General features: G+C 39.9%; 1 protein-coding gene across 2 annotated transcripts in view; it reads right to left on the bottom strand.

Annotated features, from left to right (window-relative positions):
* Positions 1-15,237: 15,237 nt before the first annotated feature.
* RAPGEFL1 (Rap guanine nucleotide exchange factor like 1) overlaps positions 15,238-23,074 on the bottom strand; it is a 75,189-nt gene continuing 67,352 nt past the window's right edge. The window contains exons 14-16 of one of the 2 annotated variants that reach the window (XM_070726578.1): positions 18,863-18,917; positions 16,626-16,687; positions 15,238-15,431 (exon numbers count right to left, since the gene is read on the bottom strand). In XM_070726578.1, coding sequence (XP_070582679.1) covers positions 15,336-15,431; positions 16,626-16,687; positions 18,863-18,917 — 213 coding nt within the window. In that variant the 3' untranslated portion in view covers positions 15,238-15,335. Of the gene's footprint in view, positions 15,432-15,717; positions 16,688-18,862; positions 18,918-23,074 lie in introns of those variants that run through there. The other variant, XM_070726579.1, reaches the window with a different exon arrangement.

The raw sequence follows: 23,074 nt of genomic DNA, 5'->3' as shown, positions 1-23,074 counted from the left end.
AAAAGGTAACTCTTAGAGTAATTTTTGAATATTGTTCAACCGTTTGGAATCCCCACCATATATTTGACATCAGTGGGTTCAGAAGTCCTTCAGGGGAAAAGTCTTGCACTCTGCTGTACACAATAGAATGCCAAATGCTACTGAACTCAAACTTCTTTTTTGGGATAAGTTAGAGCTGTGTCACTCGTCAGACCTAGGTATTGCATACAAAACTATGCATAGTAATGTTTTACCTGTAAATGACTTTTTCTGTTTTAATCGCAATAATATGTGCATGAACAACTCAATGTAAATCATTCCAAACTTGAATGTAAAAAATAGGAACACTGCATCTAAAAGTTGAAAACACTGGAAAAATTTTTTGCTGGATGAATATGTATGTTTACATTGGCTTCCTTCTACTTTCCTCATTTGGTGGTCATATCCTTTTTTCCCTTCTTGTCTTGTAAACTTACAATTATTTTCAGTGCTAAATAAACATAAAAGTTCAAAAATTCAGGACGACATTCATGCTAAGTATGCCAAAAATTAGTAAAAGCCCAAAGGTCTCACTATTTTTCTCTTTAATTGTTTTCTTTAAGTACAATTCTGGATACACAGAAGGAAGAAACACCTGAAAAACAGGTATGTAAGTGCAGAAGCAACCACTGGGGATCTGACTATATTCAGTTTTCTTATTGGATCTGATGAAAATGGCTCCACATTCCCATAAATATTACAGAAAATAACAACAACAACAACAACAACACAAAAGTGGGATACCAAATCTCAATATAACCTGGCAAGATAAATCTATTAAATATGGATGACTTTAAAATATATGCGAAAAGCCCCCTGAACTTAGATCAATACTCAACACAGTTCAACTGTTCAGCAGTGAGATCATAACAAACTTTGGACTTGAAAAATGTGCTGTATTATCCATGCAGCGAGGAAAAAAGAAAGAAAGAAGGAATAGAACTGGGAAATGGAACCATAGTGAAAGCATTAGCAAAGGATACTGGTTAGAAATAGTTAGGCATATAATACATAGATTAGGGAAACGTATAGATTAGGGAAGATTATCACACTGCAGGAATGAATTAAGTAAGAATATAAAAATTGAACGGAAGCATGACGGCATAATTTTGGTAGAAAAACAGTAAAGAGAAATTTAGATAGCTATAGCATTTTGAATTCAAATGAAAGCGAAAATAATTTCTAAAATCTGGATGATAGAATTTGAAAATGAGGTAGCATAGGATGAATGATGTGTACCCGAACAAATTGGATAAATAATAAGGATATTTTGATTAAGAATTTGGCACTTGATATTATATTGTGTTGTATTTTAATTTGAGGTATGTGAATTTGAATCTCTGTAAAGACTGGAAAAACAATAAAAAATTTACACCCCCACCCCCCAAAAGAAATAGTGAGGCATATTGGAAATAGATAACATCTTGATTGGAAAAGTGAAAGAGTCAATGCAAAAGGTCTGCAAAATATTAAAATCAAAGCTGAATGCTGGAAACATAATTGAATCCATTAATACATGGGCAGTTCCAGTGATAAACTACTAAATTGGAATCATCAACTGGACTTCAGCTGAACTGGACAACCTGGAGAGGAAAACACACAAACCTTTCAATACATCGAGTGAAATCGACAGGTTGGGGGCAGAGGGCTATTACAAATAAATCAAACTCTAGAAGAACAAAAACAAGGTACAGAAAAGTACAGAAAAATTGCTGCAGGCTGTGAAAATGGAGAACATTATAAAAACAACAGAAACAAAGGCACAATATAAGAAAAAACAGCAGGATGACAGATTAAATAGATGGAAAATCAACGCTTGGCACAGAGAACACTTGAGAAACATTGCAAGAAAATGTGATGGCAACCTTACATGGGCTTGGCTTAAGATGGGAACTATCCAGTAAAGGGCAGCCATTCACGGCCCTACTGGAATGGTGGGGGTAGAGTGTGTGCGCACCCTTCAGTTTTATGGGTATTCACAAAATCGTGGCCCAAAGCAGTCCCCGCCAGGAGCATTTCCAAGTTTACCCGAAAAGAATACATTTTTATTGTTTTAGCCTTATCATGGATGGGGTGCAGGAGGTGGGGCAGGGAACGAGACACCTGTCTTACTGGAATCTGGCAGCTCTGTGGCATCCCTCAGTCGGTCTGTTTAGTTCCAGCTCCAGCTGGAATAGAATAGAACAGGAAGCTCACTAGCAGAGCGGCTATAGCCCTGGCTGGGGTTTGGAAGCCACAGGGCTGGAGTTTAGGGTGGTGGGGGAGAGAAAGAGAAAGAAAGAAAAAGAGACAGAGTTTGGACTGCATGCAAAGAAGCCCGCAGAAGTCTTTCTTTCTTTCTCTCCCCCACCCCCAAATCTGACTTTGTGGCTTCCAGACCCCCACCCAGGGCAGCAGCTGATCTATGATTGCGCTTCCTGCTCAGGAAGAACCTCCATTCCAGGATTTGGAATTTGAATCTGAGATATAAATAAAATGATAATGAACCACTAATAGTAAAACCTCTGAAGTTTTATTATAACTTTTTCACATCTTTTCCTCATGTCTAGAGTTCAGAATCTTCTCTCTACAACCGGCTTAACAATATGTATCAACTACCTCCTGATGAACTTCTAGAAAAACTTCGTGAAGAATCCTTGAAAAAGGAAATTATATTCAATCGTGAAACACCAAGGTATTTTTCTTTTCTTTTCCCCCCACTTGGCACATATCACAAGAAAGAAATTCACAAAACATGATGTTAGTGATGATGATGATGATGATGATGATGATGATGAGGAGGAGGAGGAGGAGGAGGAGGAGGAGGAGGAGGAGGAGGAGGATGCATTTAATCATGTCCAACAAACTCTTGGCAATTCTATGGACCAGATCTCGCCACATTTTCCTATCTTGCACTACTTCCTTGAGTTTTTGTCTGTTCTGGTTGATCTCTGGCTTTGATAGTGTCCAGGCACCATGTTCTTTGATAGCCTGGCTTCCATTTACTGCTGATTCTTCCAAATGCATTCTCCAGCGAACTCCTCTGCATGACATGACCAAAGTCTTCCTTTTTAAAATTTTGAGCACCACATCAATTCTTCTACATTTTTGTTGAAATGAAATTATTAGAAAACTTTAGAGTGCACTATTGAGTAATTAAGCAGATTTTAAAACATTGGAAGAATACTTATGATATTTAATTGAAAATTTTATTTTTCAATAGATTTATATATACTGTATATTAGACTATTATAGAACATTCTCTGCAATTATGTATTTTATTTTTAAATGTAACTATATTTTCCTGATATTTTAGTAATCAAAAAGCAGAAATATAATCAATCAAACAATTAATACTTTAGAAACAGCTACATTTGATAAAGACCCAGTTGTTGCAGTGGTTTAGATACCATGCTAGAAACCAAGAGATGATGAGTTCTAGTCTCACCTTGGGCATTCAACAGTGGCAAACCACTTCCGAAATCTTCCCAAAAAACCCGCAGGGACAGTCCAGACATTTGCCAGAAGTCAACATTGATATGAAGGCATGCAGAAAAACAGTGATTGTTAAACAAATAAATGCACAAAAATATTTATGTAGATCCCTCAAAACTGTTTAATACCACCTGAGTGCTGGACCAAATAAACAAACTTGGATTAATTTCTGTTTCTGCTTTATCTTCCTAGGAAGTTAATATCTTTAACAGCAACCAGACCTCCACCTGCAGCTCCACCTTCAACTCCCGTCTCAGCTCCAAAGCCAGGACCAGCACCACCTCCATCTCCACCTCCATCTCCACCTCCACCTCCACCTCCAACACCTGTTATAAAGGCCAGTGCAAAGAAAATGTGAGTATCTGTAGAGTTATATATGTGGGATAGAGTAGAGCTGTTAGAATGCCAATTGAAAGTGAGTATCTATAGAGTTATATGTGTGAGATAGTATTTATACTTGAAGGTAGATCCACCCTTAGATTTTGATTGATTCATTTTATGAAGGAGCCATGCTAGAAATCAACAGATGACAAGTTCTAGTCTCACCTTGGGCATTCAACAATGGCAAACCACTTCTGAAATCTTTCCAAAAAACCCGTAGGGACAATCCAGATATTTGCCAGAAGTCAATATTGATATGAAGGCATGCAGAAAAACAATGATTGTTAAACAAATAAATGTACAAATTGTACAAAAATATTTATGTAGATCCCTCAAAACTATTTAATACCACCTGAGTGCTGGACCAATTAAACAAACTTGGATTCATTTCTTTTTCTGCTTTATCTCCCTAGGATGTTAATACCATCAATAGCAACTGGACCTCCACCTGCAGCTCCACCTTCAACCCCTGTCTCATCTCCAAAGCCAGGACCAGCACCAGCTCCACCTCCACCTCCAACACCTGGTAAAAAGGCCAGTTCAAAGAAAATGTATCTGTAGAATTATATATGTGGGATAGAGTGGAGCCTGTTAAAATGCCAATTGTATCCCTGGGAAGGATGCAATCTCAATTGTAACAACCTTCTTTTTAACTTCTGTTGTGTTAAAACACCTTTCTCTTATTTGTCAGGTCTGAAAAAGAGAAACCCACTAGTGAGGCATTACCAAATGAGTGAGTAGTAAAAGTATCTCAATAATTGTTATTTAACTTATAACTTTTTTTCCTCCAAAACATTTCCTGGGAAGAAGACAATCTTAGCTGTAGCAGAATTCTTTTAACTTCTGTTAAAACACCTTTCCCTTCTTTGTCAGGTCTGAAAAAGAGGCACCCGAGAGTGAAGTTACACCAAAGACTGGGTGAGTAGTACAGTCTGTCAAGGGCTCTTTTTTAACTTTAAGCGAATTTAAGCCAGTTGACCTAGCCCTAATGAACCAAGATTGCAAGACATCCCCTAACCTCTCCCATCTCCCAGCTCCCAGTGCGGAGTAGGCAAAAAAACCAGGGGAAACCTAAAAGGCAGTGCCGTTGCAAAAAAATGTCTTCTTGGCCCCCAAAAGCAACCAATAGCCCCATTGAGATAAGGAGAGGGTGAGCGGGTATCTGCAACAGGGCTGATGAATCGATTTGAAACGGAGGGGCAACTGGTGAGCCCATCCCTTATGTAGGACACTTTTTAGTAATTGAACACATTATAGATTCTAAGAGCATTCTGAATTAAAAATTTAAATTGGGGGAAGCAGAACTAGGAAGCAGAGGATGCCTCCTAGTTCTAGCACTCACTAACCAGGCTGAAACTACAAGGCAAAAAGCAGCATTCTTCCCAGACTGTCCCATTTCCCAAACCCAAATGAGAGTTTCTAGCTGAGTGCAGGAAACTACCCAAAATAATTTGCTGCCCATATTTGAGCATCAGAGAGTGCCTCCTTCCCAGAGAGGCTTCATTTATTTTGGTGCACATTAAGGAAGATTTTATGAAATTTTCTCACACTCTTCAGTGTAGATAAAGGGAGTTAATGATGCTATAAAACTGATTTGCTTGTTGATACAATAGAGAGGGAGAAGTGCCTTGCTCAATGATTTGTGGATTGACCTCTTCTGGCACAAATTTTATTGACCAGCAATCTCTATTCCAACCTGACTGTGAGTTTGATAAAATTCGGAAAGACAGAAGCATTAATACTTGGAAGGAAAAGACTAAAATGGTAGCTCTACTGCTTGAGGAACCCATAGAAAAAAGCAAGGTTTCATACAAGCAATAATGGATGCAGCACAGGCAGTTCTTGAGACTCCTAGAGTGGTCCATGTTATATCACTGTAACTGACAGCTGCCCGGGTTGCTTGTTTGTTTCTGAGTGCAATCGAAACAGTTGGTTATTACCCTTAAAGCCCTGCATGACATAGGTCCAGGCTATTGGAGGAACAGTTTCGTTCCTTTGAGGTTGGTCCACTCCACTCAAGTCATCAGAGGAGGTAAGTGGCAATTAAATCATAGTGATAAAATTTTCAATTGCTGCCAGAAAAATACTTAAATTCTGGTATTTCTTTTACCAGGGCTTCCGAAACAGAGGAAGGAACTGAAGCCACTTCAAAGAAAACGTAAGTAACTTCAGGGTGCAAGTCAGGAGTATTTCTCTTTAAGAATTTTTGAAGTGATTCAGAATGCATGATAAGATATTTAATGTCTAAAACATCTCATAATCTCATCATTTTATTTCACTGTTCAACAATAGAAAGAAAAAGTGTTTTATTCCTAAATACATTTACATTTAGATTCCATAATAACAATTCTACCAAACACGGTTAATTATGAATAAGCGGTACCGTTATTTTAAGTTGCACTCGTTGTATTCCTCCTATTGAAATACAGTATTTTATTAGTATAGTATCTTGTTTACAGGGATACAGAATTAATCACACATTTAATTTATTTATTAAACAAATGGATATAATTGCCCAACTCATATATACATAATTCCAGTGGTTTACAACATTTATTTAACATTTATTAATTACTTTCATTGAAACATGTCAAAAAAGAGAAGCCGTCACCCAGCATTTCTTTCCTGAATCTTGTTGGGAGGCCAATGCGAGGCCTCTGGAAACGTACTGCTCATCTTAGGACTTCATTTCTCCCTTTCCCTAGCCTTACCATAGATAGAAAGTGATGCTGCCAGACCCAAAGTAGCTATTGGGAGAAGATTCTATGGGTGGTTACCAAGGCCTTTTCTCTTAGAGCAAATGGCTGTGATGCAGTTCTGAAATACTGAAATTCTTGCTCTTCTCAGAAAAATATTGGCATCTCAATACATGGATATTACTTTAGAAGAATATGAGATTAAGGCTACTGTATCTGAGATTAAGGGTATTGTATCTATTATAATAATAGCTAGACAAAATTTGAACAGACTTATTAGAAGAATATGTAGTTTTATAATTACATCGTCTTTTATTCCTTTTATATCTACAGAAGTTCAGAAGAGTGAGAGGGAGAGGAGGAAGAAGAGGAGGAAGAAGAGGAAGAAGAGGAAGAAGACTAAATGCATATTATTGTATATAGTATTGGATTATTATTGGCATATTATTGTATATAGTATTAGATTATTAAATACATTTTACATGCACCTTGTAATGTTATCTTTATCCTGAGGTTTAAAATCATTTCAGAATAGCTATTCGCCCATTGGGAGCAACTGCAACTGTGTTGGGCTACGGTTCTCATTATTTATGTGACCAGTAATGGGCAGCCAAAATTTTTACCATGGGTATGGTTTAGTGGTCATGCGACTGGATAGGAGTGGCTTGCAGGCCATGTGATCAGGTGGGAATGGCTTGAATGATCAAGTGAACTGTTAAGTCCTCGACTTACAACCTTACCAGTGTTGCTCGCTGGGATGACAAATTGCGTTTCCTGCGCTCTCCTTCCTGGGTCCCTCCTCACCCACCTCAGGCTCAGTAGTTGGGCAAATGGATTCTGCCAGAAGCATAAATGCTGCCAGCACCGCTTCCACCCACGCCTTCTGCTTGCACCTCAGGTGGGAGGGGGCAGTATGAGGCTGGAGGGGAGCTGGGCAGGAGAGAGGGAAGCTCATCTGAGGCCCGGAAGAAGAAAGAGGAAAAAACAAGGAGCGCAGATGCAGCAGCAGGAGAAAAAAATGAGACCTGAACCGAGACCAGTAATCCAGGAAGTGGCAGCCACCAATTAGCTGGAGTTGTGCACACATCTTCGTTTCCACACCGTCCTGCCTGCTGCCCTCCCCGGCACGTGACATCCAGGGACATGAAACTTGATTTCATTGAGGGCTGCATCAGGGTTGTGGTTGGCTTCAGGGGACTGGATGGTTGTGGCCAGCGGGTATGCCCAGCTCAACATTGCTCACATGGGGGGGAATACCTGTTGTGACCCAGGCAGGGCTGGGGGGATCCATTGTCTCCAGTGGAGGAAGGCGAGACCAGGCAAGTACCAAAACTTTCTCCACCAGAGGTGCCTCATCATCTCTCTCAGGCCACGTGGCCACCAGGCAGTGGTGCATGTTAAGGTGTGCGCAGAGCAACCCTTATAAAGGACATGCACACAGAAATGGAATATTGCAGTAAAGATAATTATCTAGTAACACACAGAGATACATTAAAGTGCATATAGTGTTTATTTTAAGAAATAGCACAGTCCAAATAAACAGTCCAGCTTATATATGTTCAGATCAGTCAATCTCTAGAAGTAAACAATCTTACCAATTTTTCTTTGTCATATACATTCAACAAAGATATTACGGCTTACAAACACATCAGAATATCTGAACATAACACACAGATCACTATCAAAGTCAAACAGAATGAAACAATAGAGAGAATAAGCCATGATCTCTAGCTCTCTCTTATGGCAACTTGCAATACTACAGCCAATCAAAACATAGCATACATTTTAAAGCAGCAGAGGGAAAATGGCCAGACCATGCCTCAAGTTTCTGGGGTACCCAGGACCCCACAGTAAAGCCAGCCAATCCCCACTTCCTTGAGAAGCTGCCTGGCTGCAGTTACTTCCTCCTTGAGGCTGCGGCTGCTGTGCTCACTCTCCTTACTCTCTATCAACCCTGACTGCTCTTTAGAAGGCCACATTCTGAAGATGAAACTCAAATACTTCAGCCATCTAATGAGAAGGAAGGACTCACTGGAGATGAGTGTAATTCTGGCCCTGGGCTCAAGCTGCTGCTACTCAATGCCAGGTCGGTGGTAAATAAAGCTCTCCTCATCCGGGATCTGATTTTGGATGAGGAGGCCGACCTGGCATGTGTTACTGAAACCTGGCTGGGCCCAGAGGGAGGAGTTCCTCTCTCTGAAATTTGCCCAGCCGGGTTTCAGATATGGCATCAGCCTCGACCCCAGGGAAGGGGGGGAGGAGTGGCTATTATAGCCAGGGAGAGCCTTGGCTTGCGTAGACTCGTTGCTCCAGAGATTGCGGGCTGCGAGTCCCTCCTGGTGAAGTTGGACTTAGGGGTCCAGGTGGGCTTGTTTCTCACGTACCTGCCTCCCAGCTGCATGTCACAAGCCCTGCCTGTGCTACTCGAGGAGGTAGCCGGGTTGGCGGTGGGGTTCCCCAGACTTATTGTCTTGGGGGACTTCAACCTGCCGTCGCTCGGTGAAACCTCTGGATTGGCACAGGAGTTCATGACCACCATGACAGCCATGGACCTGACCCAAGTAGTACAGGGTCCGACTCACGAGGGGGGGCATGCACCCGACATGGTATTCCTCTCTGAGCAACTGAGTAATGGTCTGAGACTAAGGGGCTTAGAAGTGTTGCCTTTGTCATGGTCAGACCATTTTCTACTGCGGCTTGACTTCCTGGCTCCAATCCTTCCCCGCAGGGAGGCGGAACCGATTAAGCTGTTCCGCCCCAGACGCCTGATGGATCCAGAGGGCTTCCAGAAGGCGCTTGGGGTTATTCCAGATACACTCGTACACAGTTCAGCAGAGTCTCTGGCTGAGGCCTGGAACAAGGCTGCAGCGGAGGCTCTTGACCGAATTGCGCCGTTGCGACCTCTCCGCGGCACTAGACCCCGTAGAGCTCCATGGTTCAACGAGGAGCTCTGGGAGTTGAAACGCCAGAAGAGACGTCTAGAGAAGCGATGGAGGAAGACTAAGTCCGAATCCGATCGAACACTTGTAAGAGCACATGTTAAGACTTACAAAGTGGCGCTCAAGGCGGCAAGATGCGCGTATCATTCCGCCTTGATTGCATCAGCGGAATCCCGCCCGGCCGCTCTGTTTAGGGTGACCCGCTCCCTTCTTAATCAGGGGGGAGTTGGGGAGTCCTTGCAGAGTAGTGCCGAGGATTTTAACATGTTTTTCGCTGATAAAATCGCTTGGATCCGAGCGGACCTCGACTCCAATTGGAATACAGAGTCGACTGACAACGAGTCAGTTGAGGTGACTGGGGCACGTACTTGTCCACCTGTCTGGGAAGAGTTTGATCTGGTGACACCTGATGAAGTGTACAAGGCCATTGGAGCTGTGAGTTCCGCCACCTGTTTACTGGATCCGTGTCCCTCCTGGCTGGTTTCGGCCAGCAGAGAGGTGACACGGAGCTGGGTCCAGGAGATTGTCAACGCTTCTTTGGGGAGGGGGTCCTTCCCGGATCCCTACAAGGAGGCACTTGTGCGCCCCCTCCTCAAGAAGCCTTCCCTGGACCCAGCCATTCTCAACAACTATCGACCAGTCTCCAACCTTCCCTTTATGGGGAAGGTTGTTGAGAAGGTGGTGGTGCTCCAGCTCCAGCGGTCCTTGGAAGAAGCCGATTATCTAGGTCCTCAGCAGTCAGGATTCAGGCCCGGCTACAGCACGGAAACTGCTTTGGTCGCGCTGATGGATGATCTCTGGCGGGCCCGGGACAGGGGTTTATCCTCTGTCCTGGTGCTTCTTGACCTCTCAGCGGATTTCGATACCATCGACCATGGTATCCTTCTGCGCCGGCTGGAGGGGTTGGGAGTGGGAGGCACTGTCCTTCAGTGGTTCTCTTCCTACCTCTCTGGTGGGTCGCAGTCGGTGTTAGTGGGGGGTCAGAGGTCGACCTTTAGGTTACTCCCTTGTGGGGTGCCTCAGGGGTCGGTCCTCTCCCCCCTACTATTTAATATCTACATGAAATCGCTGGGTGAGATCATCCAAGGGCATGGGGTGAGGTATCATCAGTATGCAGATGATACCCAGCTTTACATCTCCACCCCTTGTCCAGTCGGCGAAGCAGTGGAAGTGATGTGCCGGAGCCTGGAGGCTGTTGGGGTCTAGATGGGTGTCAACAGACTCAAGCTCAACCCGGATAAGACGGAGTGGCTGTGGGTTTTGCCTCCCAAGGACAATTCCATCTGTCCGTCCATCACCCTGGGGGGGGAGTCACTAACCCCCTCAGAGAGGGTTCGCAACTTGGGCGTCCTCCTCGATCCACAGCTCACATTAGAGAAACATCTTTCAGCTGTGGCGAGGGGGGCGTTTGCCCAGGTTCGCCTGGTGCACCAGTTGCGGCCCTTTCCATCATGGCATTTCCATTTAATTTCAGCAATTACTTTGATGCATCTATATTAAACACAAATATAATCCATGTGGGTTGAACACATCATAATGGGATACCAATGCACATACAACATACAGTACAAGTGTATGCATTTTTGTATAGGACTCTCTGTATTTAATAGTATGTATGCTTACAATTCGATTTTTTTTAAAAACGCATTATACTGTTTGTCACAATTCAGGGTTTGGATATGTAGAAGGCTGACTCTATCCAATAACTTGTTCCTGTCTTAAAAGAACTTCAGATCGTGCAGAATGCGGCCGTGAGAGCTATCATGGGGCTTCCCAGATTCGCCCATGTTTCTAGAACACTCTGTGGCCTGCACTGGCTGCCGATCAGTTTCGGGTCACAATTCAAAGTGTTGGTAATGACCTTTAAAGCCCTACATGGCAGTGGACCAGAATACCTCCAGAATCGCATTCTACCGCACAAATCCCACAGAGTTGGCCTTCTCCGGGTCCCGTCGACAAAAAAATGTCATTTGGCGGGCCCCAGAGGAAGAGCCTTTTCTGTGGCGGCCCCGGCCCTCTGGAATCAACTCCCCCCTGAGATTAGAACAGCCCCCACCCTCCTTGTCTTTCGCATATTACTCAAGACCCACCTTTATCGCCAGGCATGGGGGAACTGAGACACTCCCCGCAAGCTTTTATATTTTATGTTTGGTATGCATGTGTTGTATGGTTTTAATTGTTGGAGTTTTATATATATTTTCTTAAATATTAGATTTGTATTACTATTATTTATTTATTCATTTATTTATTTACTGGATTTGTATGCCGCCCCTCTCCGGAGACTCGGGGCAGCTATAGTGTTTTTGTTATTGTTGTGAGCCGCCCTGAGTCTTCGGAGAGGGGTGGCATACAAATCTAATAAATAATAATAATAATAATAATAATAATAATAATAGTAATAATAATAATAATAATAATAATTATTATTATTATTATTATTATTATTAACTGGTAAAGATGGCACAGTCTAGTCCCATCTACTAAATTATGTCATTAGACTTGAGAAGTATGGATCCTCTGCCACTGATCCTACTATTTGGAACAGCATTCCTTTTCTGCTGTCTTTGAGGTTGCTGTCTTTTAGGAAAATATTAAAAACTTGATTCTTTAAGATTCCCTTGCCAGTGGTTTATAAAGTGGCTTCATAACATATTTTATCTTATTTAATTAGATTTACTTATCCTGTCTTTATTATTTCATAAGTAACATAAGCTGTCCAGAGCCCTCTGGGAGTGGGGAGGCATATAAGTCTAAATAATAAATAAAATAAAAAACCTGAAATCTGCAGACATACGTAATAGTCTTTCCTCCCCCGATTTCCCCCACCACAACAACCTGGTGAGGTGAGTTGGGCCCAGGGAAGGTGATTGGTCCAAAGTTGCCTACCTGGTTTTCATGCCTAAGGCAGGACTAGAGCTCAACAGTCTTCTGGTTTCAGCACCATAATCACTATTTCCCAGGATGTAGTTTGAGTTTATTTGTAGTTGATTTTGTATTATGTATTTTATGATGCATTATTCTTTATGTCCTCTGTTAAAGAGTTTATACATTGAATAAAATAAAACAAAAAGTTTGTGAATGATTTTAATCAGTAAAATAAATTCCGCTGTTGGATTTTCTTCAGCATGTATATAGCTTTACTAGAAAAATAAAACATTTCAATCCTTGTGAAGGCTTTGAAAAGATCAATATAAAATCCAGTATATTTCACAATGTTTTTATTTGCACCATTTGTTTTCTTATCCAATGTTTCTGTAGCAAAATAATAACAACAACAACCAATCATCATAGTAATAATAATAGCTACCAGACCAAAAATAAGCTGCACTTTCTTGGAATGATGCAACACATCTTAAATTCCAGTTTACAGAAGCTTTTTAGGACTTTATGTAACTGAGCTGTCCCTCATTCCATCAGTAGAAAAATCTCCATATAGTGGCCTGATACAACTCTTTTTTTAAGAAAAAAAATGCATGTACAATTCAAGAATGCTTTGTTAAAATATATATATACAACCTATATATAGATATATACATTATACACACAGACACTAGGACCCAAAGCTCTCACCAGGAGAGAGATAAAGAAACAAGACCAAGAGATCCTGAAATGAAAATCCCTGAACAAAAAAGCCACTAGAGGCAACCCTTATCCTTTACACACCACACATACATTAACCTTTATCAAAGGGAAAATCAGCAAAGCAGGAAAACAATTTTAAAAGTAACAGATTTATTTCCAGCGTCTAGTTCCTTGATAGCTATCAAAATAATGACCAAGCATTAAATATGTTAGAAATGCAACAGAGAGAAATGCAGTACTCAGTTCTAGAAAGAAATTTACCGAGGTTCAAGTATTCCCCTTTAAGCATAAAACTATATTCTGTACAGACGTGACATATGGGTTACTCAATAGGGTGGAAAATGCACCCAGAGCATGCTGAAGTGGTTAATGCACACTTTCAGAATGGAACAGATCCCAAGATTTAATACTCAGATTCAAGAACCCAAACTAGAGGCACAACCTTATCATGCAAGAAGTATAGATCTAATTAATATCAAGATTTCTTATATCTTGTCAACTCCCTAAAACAACTTCTTAAATTTCTCAATAGAAGGCTATTCTAAAGCTATTTGCAGGAAATTGGCATCTCTTAAAATAAAACAGGTTTTCAAATTCTTATTTTTTTATTGCAAATAAATTAATCCAGAATACATACTATCTTCCTAGTTCCGTTCTGTTAGTTTTTGTTGTAATTGAACTGAGTGCTTTTGAACATGATCATGCAATTGAACCCTGGTCCTTTTACAAGTATGATCTCACATAAAAAGGTTTGGGCCTTTTATCATGCTATAACCTCCATCGTTATTCTTTTTGGCTCTACGTAGAAGTGTCCCTGAACAAGGATATATTTTCATAATAATTTGGAAGTAGATATTGACAATGTTTTAGTACACCTTAAGTGCACTTTGTTCATAGAGGAAAGGCAGGACAAGGGATAGTAGAGGACCATTGTCCTTGCAACATATTATTTCAATAAATACAGGCAGAAATATTGCCTAATCCTGTATTACCTTGACAATTTATTGCAGTTTTATCCACAGTTAAGATCTAAATCTTTTCCTCTACAACTGTGTTCCCTCCTCTTTAGGAATCAACTCCTTTGTTACAACAATTAACCTTAAAAAAGGCTTCTAGTGCAATCAATAAAATCTTTTAGACAAGAGGAATTGCTTGATGGGGGGGAGGGGAGCTGTGGAGACCACAAATCATGGGAAGTCCAGTAGTCCGGATATCCTCCTTCGCTGCATTATACCTATTTTACAAGACCAAAGGCAAAATTTGTTTTATCTGCCATTATATTTGTGTGCATAGTATGGAATAATTAAACATTTCTAATGTTCTTACAATTGTCTCGTGAAAGAAAAGGAAAACCTTATTAATATGAGATTAAATGGTTATATCCCATCCTGGTTCTTCATAGTAATTGAAGCTGTAGGCACCATATCTGAGCTGTATAAATTCACATGACCAGTAGAAGACATAAACACTGTTGACCCAGGTTTTTGCAGACCAGATATGGTAGCCTTGCTACCTTCAGCCTTGTTGATGTTGATAACTACAATGACCCTTTTCAGAGCCACCCCAAGAGGGATACATTGCTTTGCTCTCCTTCTAAATGTTCAAATATAAATGTATTCAGTTCCTTCAGATGTATTCAATGCCTAGATAGCATCCAGAATCATGGATTGTATCTTTTATGGCTTCCTGAAAAAATGTTGATTGAGTTTAGTCGAAGTTGAAGATCAAGTTGAGGAACAGAATAACAGATTTAGAGGAGATCTTCTAGTTCAGCACCTTGCTCACCTATATTATGTCAGACAAATGATTGTCCAATCTCTTCTAAAAGCCTCCACTGATGAGGCACCCAGAGCTTCTGGAGGCAAGTCATTCCATTGATTATTCTTCTCATTGTCAGGAATTTTCTCCTTAGTTCTAGAAGTTGGATTTCTCCTTAATAAGTTTCCATCTTGTCCTGTCTTCCAAAGTTTTGCAGAAGAGGTTGACCCTCTCTTTTATGTGGCAGCTCCTTAGATATTGGAAGACTGCCACCAGTATCATGTCACTCCTAGTCGTCTCTTTATAAGACTAGATATATTTAGCTCCTGCAACCATTCTTCATATGCTTTAGTCTCCAGTCCCCTAATCATCTTTGTTGCTCTTCTCTGCACTCTTTTTAGAGTCTCTTTTGTATCATGAGGACCAAAACTTGATGCAGTATTCTGAGTTTAATCTTACCAAAGCAGTATAAAGAAGTACTAGCACTTCATGTGATCTTGATACTATCCCCTCTGTTGATGCAGCCTAGGACTATAAAATAGTGATTCTCAGCAGAATGGGAATTGTTCAGGTTAATTAAAATCTGTTGAGTAAACATACTCTATTAATGAAGTACAGCAGATAATTATTTTTGTATGCATTTAAAATTTTTAAAATTTTCATTATTTTAAATCCCAGAGAATAGAAATACAATATATCTATTGTGGCTGGATATTAACAAGATTTTCTCACCTCAATTAAAATTAGATTTTGAAATGCATGGTTATGATTAACAGTCAGGGAAAATCAACCCTGGAGGACTGAGAATCTCCTGGTAACCTTAAAATGCTTCCTCGGCAGGCTTTTTCAGAAGGAAATATAAATGTACATTAACACTATAGAAATATTTTAATAAGATATTAACTATAAAAAAATAAATGCTTTTTGATATTTATGCACACGCTGCCTCTGGCAACTGCTCTTTTACCAATTATTGAGATTGGAAGCTTATTAATCTGATTTAAAATATTTGTAATTTTCAAGGATTTGTCATTTTTACTCGTGATGGAGAGGTAAATTTGATCAATAGGGTTCCAATCTTCAGTGAAAACCTCAGTCAAGAAATCCAATTGAATGTGATGGCTATAAAGCTGTTCCATCTCTTCTGGACATTTTATTGTCTGTCTTAAGAGTCCTGTGAAAGGGAGGTATATGGAGCTTCCCCACGAGGCAGTATAGGATGGCCACCTCAGTTGTTAATACAGTAGTTTGACTGACAATAAAGGTAGCAGAGTTAAAAAAACCCAACAGATTGACCAATAGATTGAAACCTTTTGGAAAAATTTCCTGCATATGAATTATTATTAACTGATAGGCTTGATTAAGAGTTAAGACACAATGAAATTGCTCACTATATTATAAAGCAACTAAAAAAGGTGCTATTTGGGTTTTTCAGCTCTGACATCAACATGGATGGATGAATCTAGCAAGAGAGCTTCCCAACAGATTGTGTCTCACTCTAATCGGTGAGATTTCAAGGTGCCATTAAATTTTCCACCAACGTGCCTTGGGCCAGCCATGACAAAGACTCTTCATCCTTGCCATCTCATGACTCCATACTTGCCTCTACAACTAAGGCAAAGCCTAGGTGGATCCCCTGTACATCCAAAAAGTGCTCAAGTATCATACAGAGTAAACATTCTTTTTAAACAAGGCCTGCATATGGACAGGAATTTCACTGGCTGTTTGACTCCAGCTTGTGAGAGAGTTCAAAGAGCAAATTCTGATTGTCAATAACCTGGAATTGACGGACATAAGCCTTTGTCTGTAGCTGCTGAGGAGATGACTCCATCTCCAAACCTGTGGAAGAAAGGAAGAAAAATATTATTTAGGGAACTTTGCCATTACACATACTAGGCTTTACGTTTTATGAAATCGTGGCTTATTTAATAATGGTCTGTTGAACAAACTACAGGCTAAGGTCACACAAAATGCTAAGCCATAACTTAGTTGTTTGTTTGGCTTAGTGTGCAAACCCATCAGCTGATTTATAAATTACAATTTATGACTTACTATAATATATGAACTCAGTCAACTGTGACTTACTGTATAACCTATAGCAGTGATGGCAAACCTTTTTTTCTCGAGTGCCGAAAGAGTATGGGTGCACACTATCACACATGTGCGAGTGCCCACACCCATAATTCAGTGCCTGGGGAGGGCAAAAACAGCTTAACTCCCCCCCCCCCCGGGAGGTCCTCTGGAGGCTGGAAACAGCCTGTTTCCCAACTTTTGGTAGGCACGGTGGACTCATGTTTTGACTTCCCCAGGCTTCAAAGGCTTCCCTGGAGCTGGGGAGGGGGTAAAGATGTCCTCCCCATCCCCCCAGAGGCTCTCTGGAAGTCCAAAACGCCCTCCCAGAGCTTCTGTGCAGCCAAAAATCAGCTTGCCGGCACTTACATGCATATTGAAGGTGAGCTATTGTAACAGCTTGTGTGCCAGCAGATATGCTTTGCGTTCCACCTGTGGCACCTGTGTCATAGGTTCGCCATCACTGACCTATAGCTAAGCAAATCATAGCATCTCATCCTGTTATGAATCCAGTAACAGTTGCAACTGCATCTTAGGTGCAGCACAATATTGTCTCCTAAAATATCTGATAAATTAACCCATTCAGAGGATTTAATGGACTGAATTTGGCTTTTTTAAGCTGGCGAAGCTGCAGTGATTGTGCAATTAAAGGATTGAAAGAAGCTTGGAAACACCTTATAACAACAACAACAGAGTTGGAAGGGACCTTGGAGGTCTTCTAGTCCAAACCCCTGCTTAGGCAGGAAACCCTACACTACTTCAAACAGATAGTTATCCAACATCTGCTTAAAAGCTTCTAGTGTTGGGGCATTCACAACTTCTGAAGGAGAACTAAATACAGTGCTGGAGAGATTAAGAAAGAACTTTAAGGCTTAAAAAAAAAAAGAGGGACTCGGAGGCAGTGAAGAGGAGCACGTCCCTCCCATATACCCGGCGCGAGGTTGCCTCCCATACACTGTGCCAGAGAGAGAAACCCAGGCAGACAAGAGGGGAGAATCTTCCGCTCCTTTGACCGGGTTGAGTTTGAGTCTGTTGACACCCATCCAGATCCCAACAGCCTCCAAGCACTGGTACATCACATCCACTGCTTCGTTGACTAAGTATAAGTGTCCTTTATGGTGGAAACTTTGGAAGAAGGGAGATTTTAAATTATCTGCCCTCCCTAGCCAAGTGAGCAAGACATAATAGTCATACATCACAGTTCATCCTTAAATTACTCATGGTTTTGCAGCTGTGCTACTCAGAGAAGGAGGCAGCACTTTAAGCAGGCTCCTGTTGCATGGGTGGGTTCTAACTTACCTCGCTGGTGGTTCGCTTCTTCCTGTACCATGTGAGCGCATGCATGCTTCACACAGGCATGCACATTGCCATTTTTGTTTAAAAAAAATCACCCCTCCAAAAGCTGAAAACAAAATGGCGACACGTGCATAGTGCCAGAAACTCAACTTTTGCACATGCACAGAAGAAAAAAGACCCAGGAAAAATTTCAAAAATATTTTTTTTCAAAAATATATTTTTAAAAAAAAAATTTTTTTTTTTTTTAAAAAGATGGCGGCTTCCACAGACTGGCATCGACCGAACCGATTTTGTGATGTCATTGTGACATCCCCAGCAGGTTGCTACCAGTTCGGGTGAACTGGTGTGAACCAGGAGGAACCCACCTCTGCTCTGATGCCAGATATTTACTATGACCTAAAGTGGCAGATGAATCAAACTAATGCCTGGGTAGATTTGCTACAAAAAAACCATTACACCACCACAATGACATTTAGGTTCAGCTAATTATTTAAACAAAACTCAGCATATCATAGCAATATATGGATCAGTTTAAAATTCTAGATTATTTATTCAGAGATTGTGTTTCTTCCATGTTCTGTTAAATGTTTCATAGCTAACCATACTAATACCATATATAAGTAGCCCCACTTGTGATGTAATACTTACAGAGAGGTCGACTTCGGCATTTCCTGACAGTGCGTACTTTTTCTGCAACTGAATGCTGCAAAAGAGAATAGAGATGGAAAAAACACATCTAAATTTCGATCATGCCAAAGAATATTGACCATATTTCATTTGTAAACAGCTAAAGTACTGTTTTTCCAACTTCATAGAGGAGGTTTGTCTTTATCACACATTTGATAAATCTTTTTTTGAAGAAGGAGGTTAGACCCAGGAGGTGGTTGGATTTTATTTATAAAAGGCACTAAAGAAAACAAAGTATCTAAGCCCTTTTAAGTGAAGGTTTGAACCAGTGTTTGATGCAGTATAGAAACTACATTGATCATGCTTGTAGATGAGCTGGTACAATTAAGTTGATGAAGTGCAACCATCTTGCTCTTTCAATAGCTTTCAATCACATTGGTCATAGTATCCTTCTGCAGAGAGTGGGAAACATAGTGTTACGGTGATTCTCCTCTTTTCTCCATGGCCAGTTTCAGAAATGAAGTGGATGGGAAGAGAACAGTCAAGCCCATGATCTATAGCAGTGATGGCAAACCTATGGCATGGGTGCCACAAGTGGCACGCGGAGCCATACCTGCTGGCACGTGAGCCGTTGCCCTAGCTCAGCTCCAATGTGCATGTGTGTGCTGGCCAGCTGATTTTTGGCTTGCATAGAGGCTCTGGGAGGACATTTTTGGCTTCCAGAGAGCCTCCAGGGGGATGGAAGAGGTCATTTTTACCCTCCTCCAGCTCCAGGAAAGCCTTTGGAGCCTGGGGAGGGTGAAACACGAGCCTACTGGGTCTAACTAAAGTTGGGAAATAGGCCATTTCCAGCCTCCAGGGGGCCTCCAGGGGGCAAGGGAAGCTGTTTTCGCATTGCGTGAACCAATTATACCTTTTCTCAAATAGAAGTCCTATTAAGCTGCTCAGATTTTTTAAAATATAAATTAATCAATCCATTATTTTCAGCAAAGGTCAGATTCAAAGCTTGAGTATAAACTGAAAATGTACACTCACCTCTTAAATCCTAATGATCTTTGTAATGCTATATTAAGAAACCTACCAGTATGAATAGTACAATGAAGGAAACCCCATTATATACATTTTCTCACCCTCAAAGGGATGCTGGATGGAATGCACGTTTTCACCAGCAGAGGGAGAGCTCTACCAATAAATCGGAGCAGTCCTATTGATTCCAGAATATCTGTCTTCTTATCTTATACAATGAAGGAAACCCATCATATACATTTTCTCACCCTCAAAGGGATGCTGGATGGAATGCACATTTTCATCAGCAGAGGGAGAGCTCAACCAATAAATCGGAGCAGTCCTTACTTATTCCAGAATATCTGTCTTCTTATCTGTTTTTTGTTTAACATACAGATGGCTTTGCTATCAGATTGAATCACTCTCATTTTCAGGACTCACTAGAAGATTTTGTTAAGAACCATAACCAAGCAAGGGTTGGCAAGACTTAAAATTACTTTATTAAAGAAATATTTTATCAACCTTATGTTTTTGTGAGGAAAATAAAAGGAGAGAGGAGAATTAGTATTATTTCTGCCTTAACTTGTATATGTAAAAAGCGGGAATAATTTTTTTAAAAGAGTTTCTTCAACTTACATATAAGTAAAATATTTTATTAAAATGATTGCTGACTTACTGCAGCAAGAACCATATTGGAATGCTGTTTTAAAGTTCTATTTTTGTAATATCGATTGATGAAATGAAAAATCGGTGAAGAGAAAGGAATTCTATTTCTCTGTTAACTGGGTATTCCTCAGCTTCTGAGTGACATTTAAGGCTCTGGTTGACATTTTTAAAGATCTAGATGTCATGAGGCCTAGTTATCTGTTTCCTGGGACTTCTGCCTGTCCTGTAAGATCTAGCAGATTTAGCTTATTCCTGATTCCATCAATCAAGCAATATCCTCTAGCAGGACTCAGAAGGCAGGTCTTCTCTGTTGCAGGAGCTGCTTGTCTACAACAGCATTCTTCTTGTGACTTGCATGAGTCCCAGCTTATTGCCTTTTTAAAAAGCATTAACAACAGCTCTTTCCCCAAGCCATTATCAGTAGTGGTGGTGGGAGCTTTTTATGTCTATTGTTAAGAGAGAATTTAACACCTCCATATATTAATATTTTGGGGGATTTTTAAAAAAACTATTTTTATATACAGTAACCCCTCACTACTTCGCGGTCCATCTTTTGCGGATTCGCTATTTCACGGGTTTTCAAAGGGGGCTTAAATCCATTGAAAATTTTAAATCCATTATAAATTCATAAAATTCTTCTACAATACTACTGTACTCTATTAAAGAAACTGGTAAGATATCACATGTAGCTCCAGCTGAGAAACATTATAGAATGACTGTTTAATGCAAAGGGTGGATTTTAAAAGTCCAAATAGTCCTTAAATACATAAAAAAATATCTTTTCTCTACTTCACGGAAATTTGTTTTTCATGGATGGTCTTGGAACGCATCACACATGAAAAAAGAAGTATTACTGTATTAAGTGCTCAGATTTTTTTAAAATATAATTTAATCAATCCATTATTTTCAGCAAAGGTCAGATTCAAAGCTTGAGTATAAACTGAAAAGGTACACTCACTTCTTAAATCCTAATGATCTTTGTAATGCTATATTAACAAACCTACCAGTATGAATAGTACAATGAAGGAAACCCCATCATATACATTTTCTCACCCTCAAAGGGATGCTGGATGGAATGCACGTTTTCACCAGCAGAGGGAGAGCTCAACCAATAAATCGGAGCAGTCCTATTTATTCAAGAATATCTGTCTTATCTGTTTTTTGTTTAACATACAGATGGCTTTGCTATCAGATTGAATCACTCTCATTTTCAGGACTCACTAGATTTTGTTAAGAACCATAATCAAGCAAGGGTTGGCAGGACTTAAAATTACTTTATTAAAGAAATATTTTATCAACCTTATGTTTTTGCGAGGAAAATAAAAGAAGAGAGGAGAATTAGTATTATTTCTGCCTTAACTTGTATATGTAAAAAGCGGGAATAAAAATTTTAAAAGTTTCATCAACTTACATATAAGTAAAATATTTTATTAAAATGATTGCTGACTTACTGCAGCAAGAACCATATTGGAATGCTGTTTTAAAGTTCTATTTTTGTAATATCGATTGATGAAATGAAAAATAGGTGAAGTGAAAGGAATTTCTATTTCTCTTTTAACAAAAAAATTACTATTGATTGATGGTAAAATGTAACTAACCCTCAAGCAAAGCACTATGTAGGGTTAATTAACAGCATTTTCATATTATAGACCTTAACACATACAGTAACTAACATATTTTAGTTATGGCGTAAGATTTTGTAATTGTAAGCTACATTGGAAGCACAGAAATATAGAACTTAACTTGGGGAGAAGTTGGGGAGACAAGTTGGTAATGCAGGTTAAATATGAGACAGATTATCAATTAATCACTGTAATATCCTTGATAAGATTTTGAGATAGACTGAAACCTTTTATTGTATGTAAATTTTCAGCAATGTCTTATTCAATTGCACTGGTAAATTTTCTTTTCAAACAACTACAACATTGTTCTGCAGATCAAAAAGTTACTTTTTAACTTGATAGAAAGTGGTCAGCAAACTCTTAAAAGTCTGCAGTTTATTATTTTCAAAAAGTACTTTCCTTTGTGTAATCTATTAGCAAGTTTCAGACTCTGCATAACTCCATCATTTTTCAAAGTTCTCACTTGTTCTTCTGTTTCACAGAAGCTTATGAATCCTATAGAAAGGCAATTTTTTTTCCTTCCAAGCTCCATTCCTGCTGATTTCACAGCCCTATCCATATTGGAGGTGTTTTTATTTTTAGCAACAATATGGTGGTGGTTTGCCATCACTTTCTTCTAAAATGCTTATTTGATTTTCCAATTTAGCCCACAACTATAGGATCTCTTGAACGCTAACACCCTTTTTATTTTTTTCCAGAACAGCCAAGATCATTTTTGTCAGACATTCAAAATAATGTGTTCCTCTTCCCCCCACTAAAATCCCCAAAATGCCATCTAAGATGCGTGCTGTTAAAAATAGCCAAAAGCAACTTCAAAAAATTAAAAAAGAGAGCTCCATATTGTGCTGAGCATGTTCTTTTGGATAAACAGGCTTGTTGGAAACACCTTATATAAATAATTACAGAACTTTTATTTCTGTAATCGGAAAGAGATGAATGC

Source organism: Erythrolamprus reginae, chromosome Z (genome assembly GCF_031021105.1).
Source record: "Erythrolamprus reginae isolate rEryReg1 chromosome Z, rEryReg1.hap1, whole genome shotgun sequence".
NCBI classification, from domain to species: Eukaryota; Metazoa; Chordata; class Lepidosauria; order Squamata; family Dipsadidae; genus Erythrolamprus; species Erythrolamprus reginae.
Note: the sequence above shows the minus strand (reverse complement) of the source record. Positions and strands in the feature narration are given on the sequence as shown.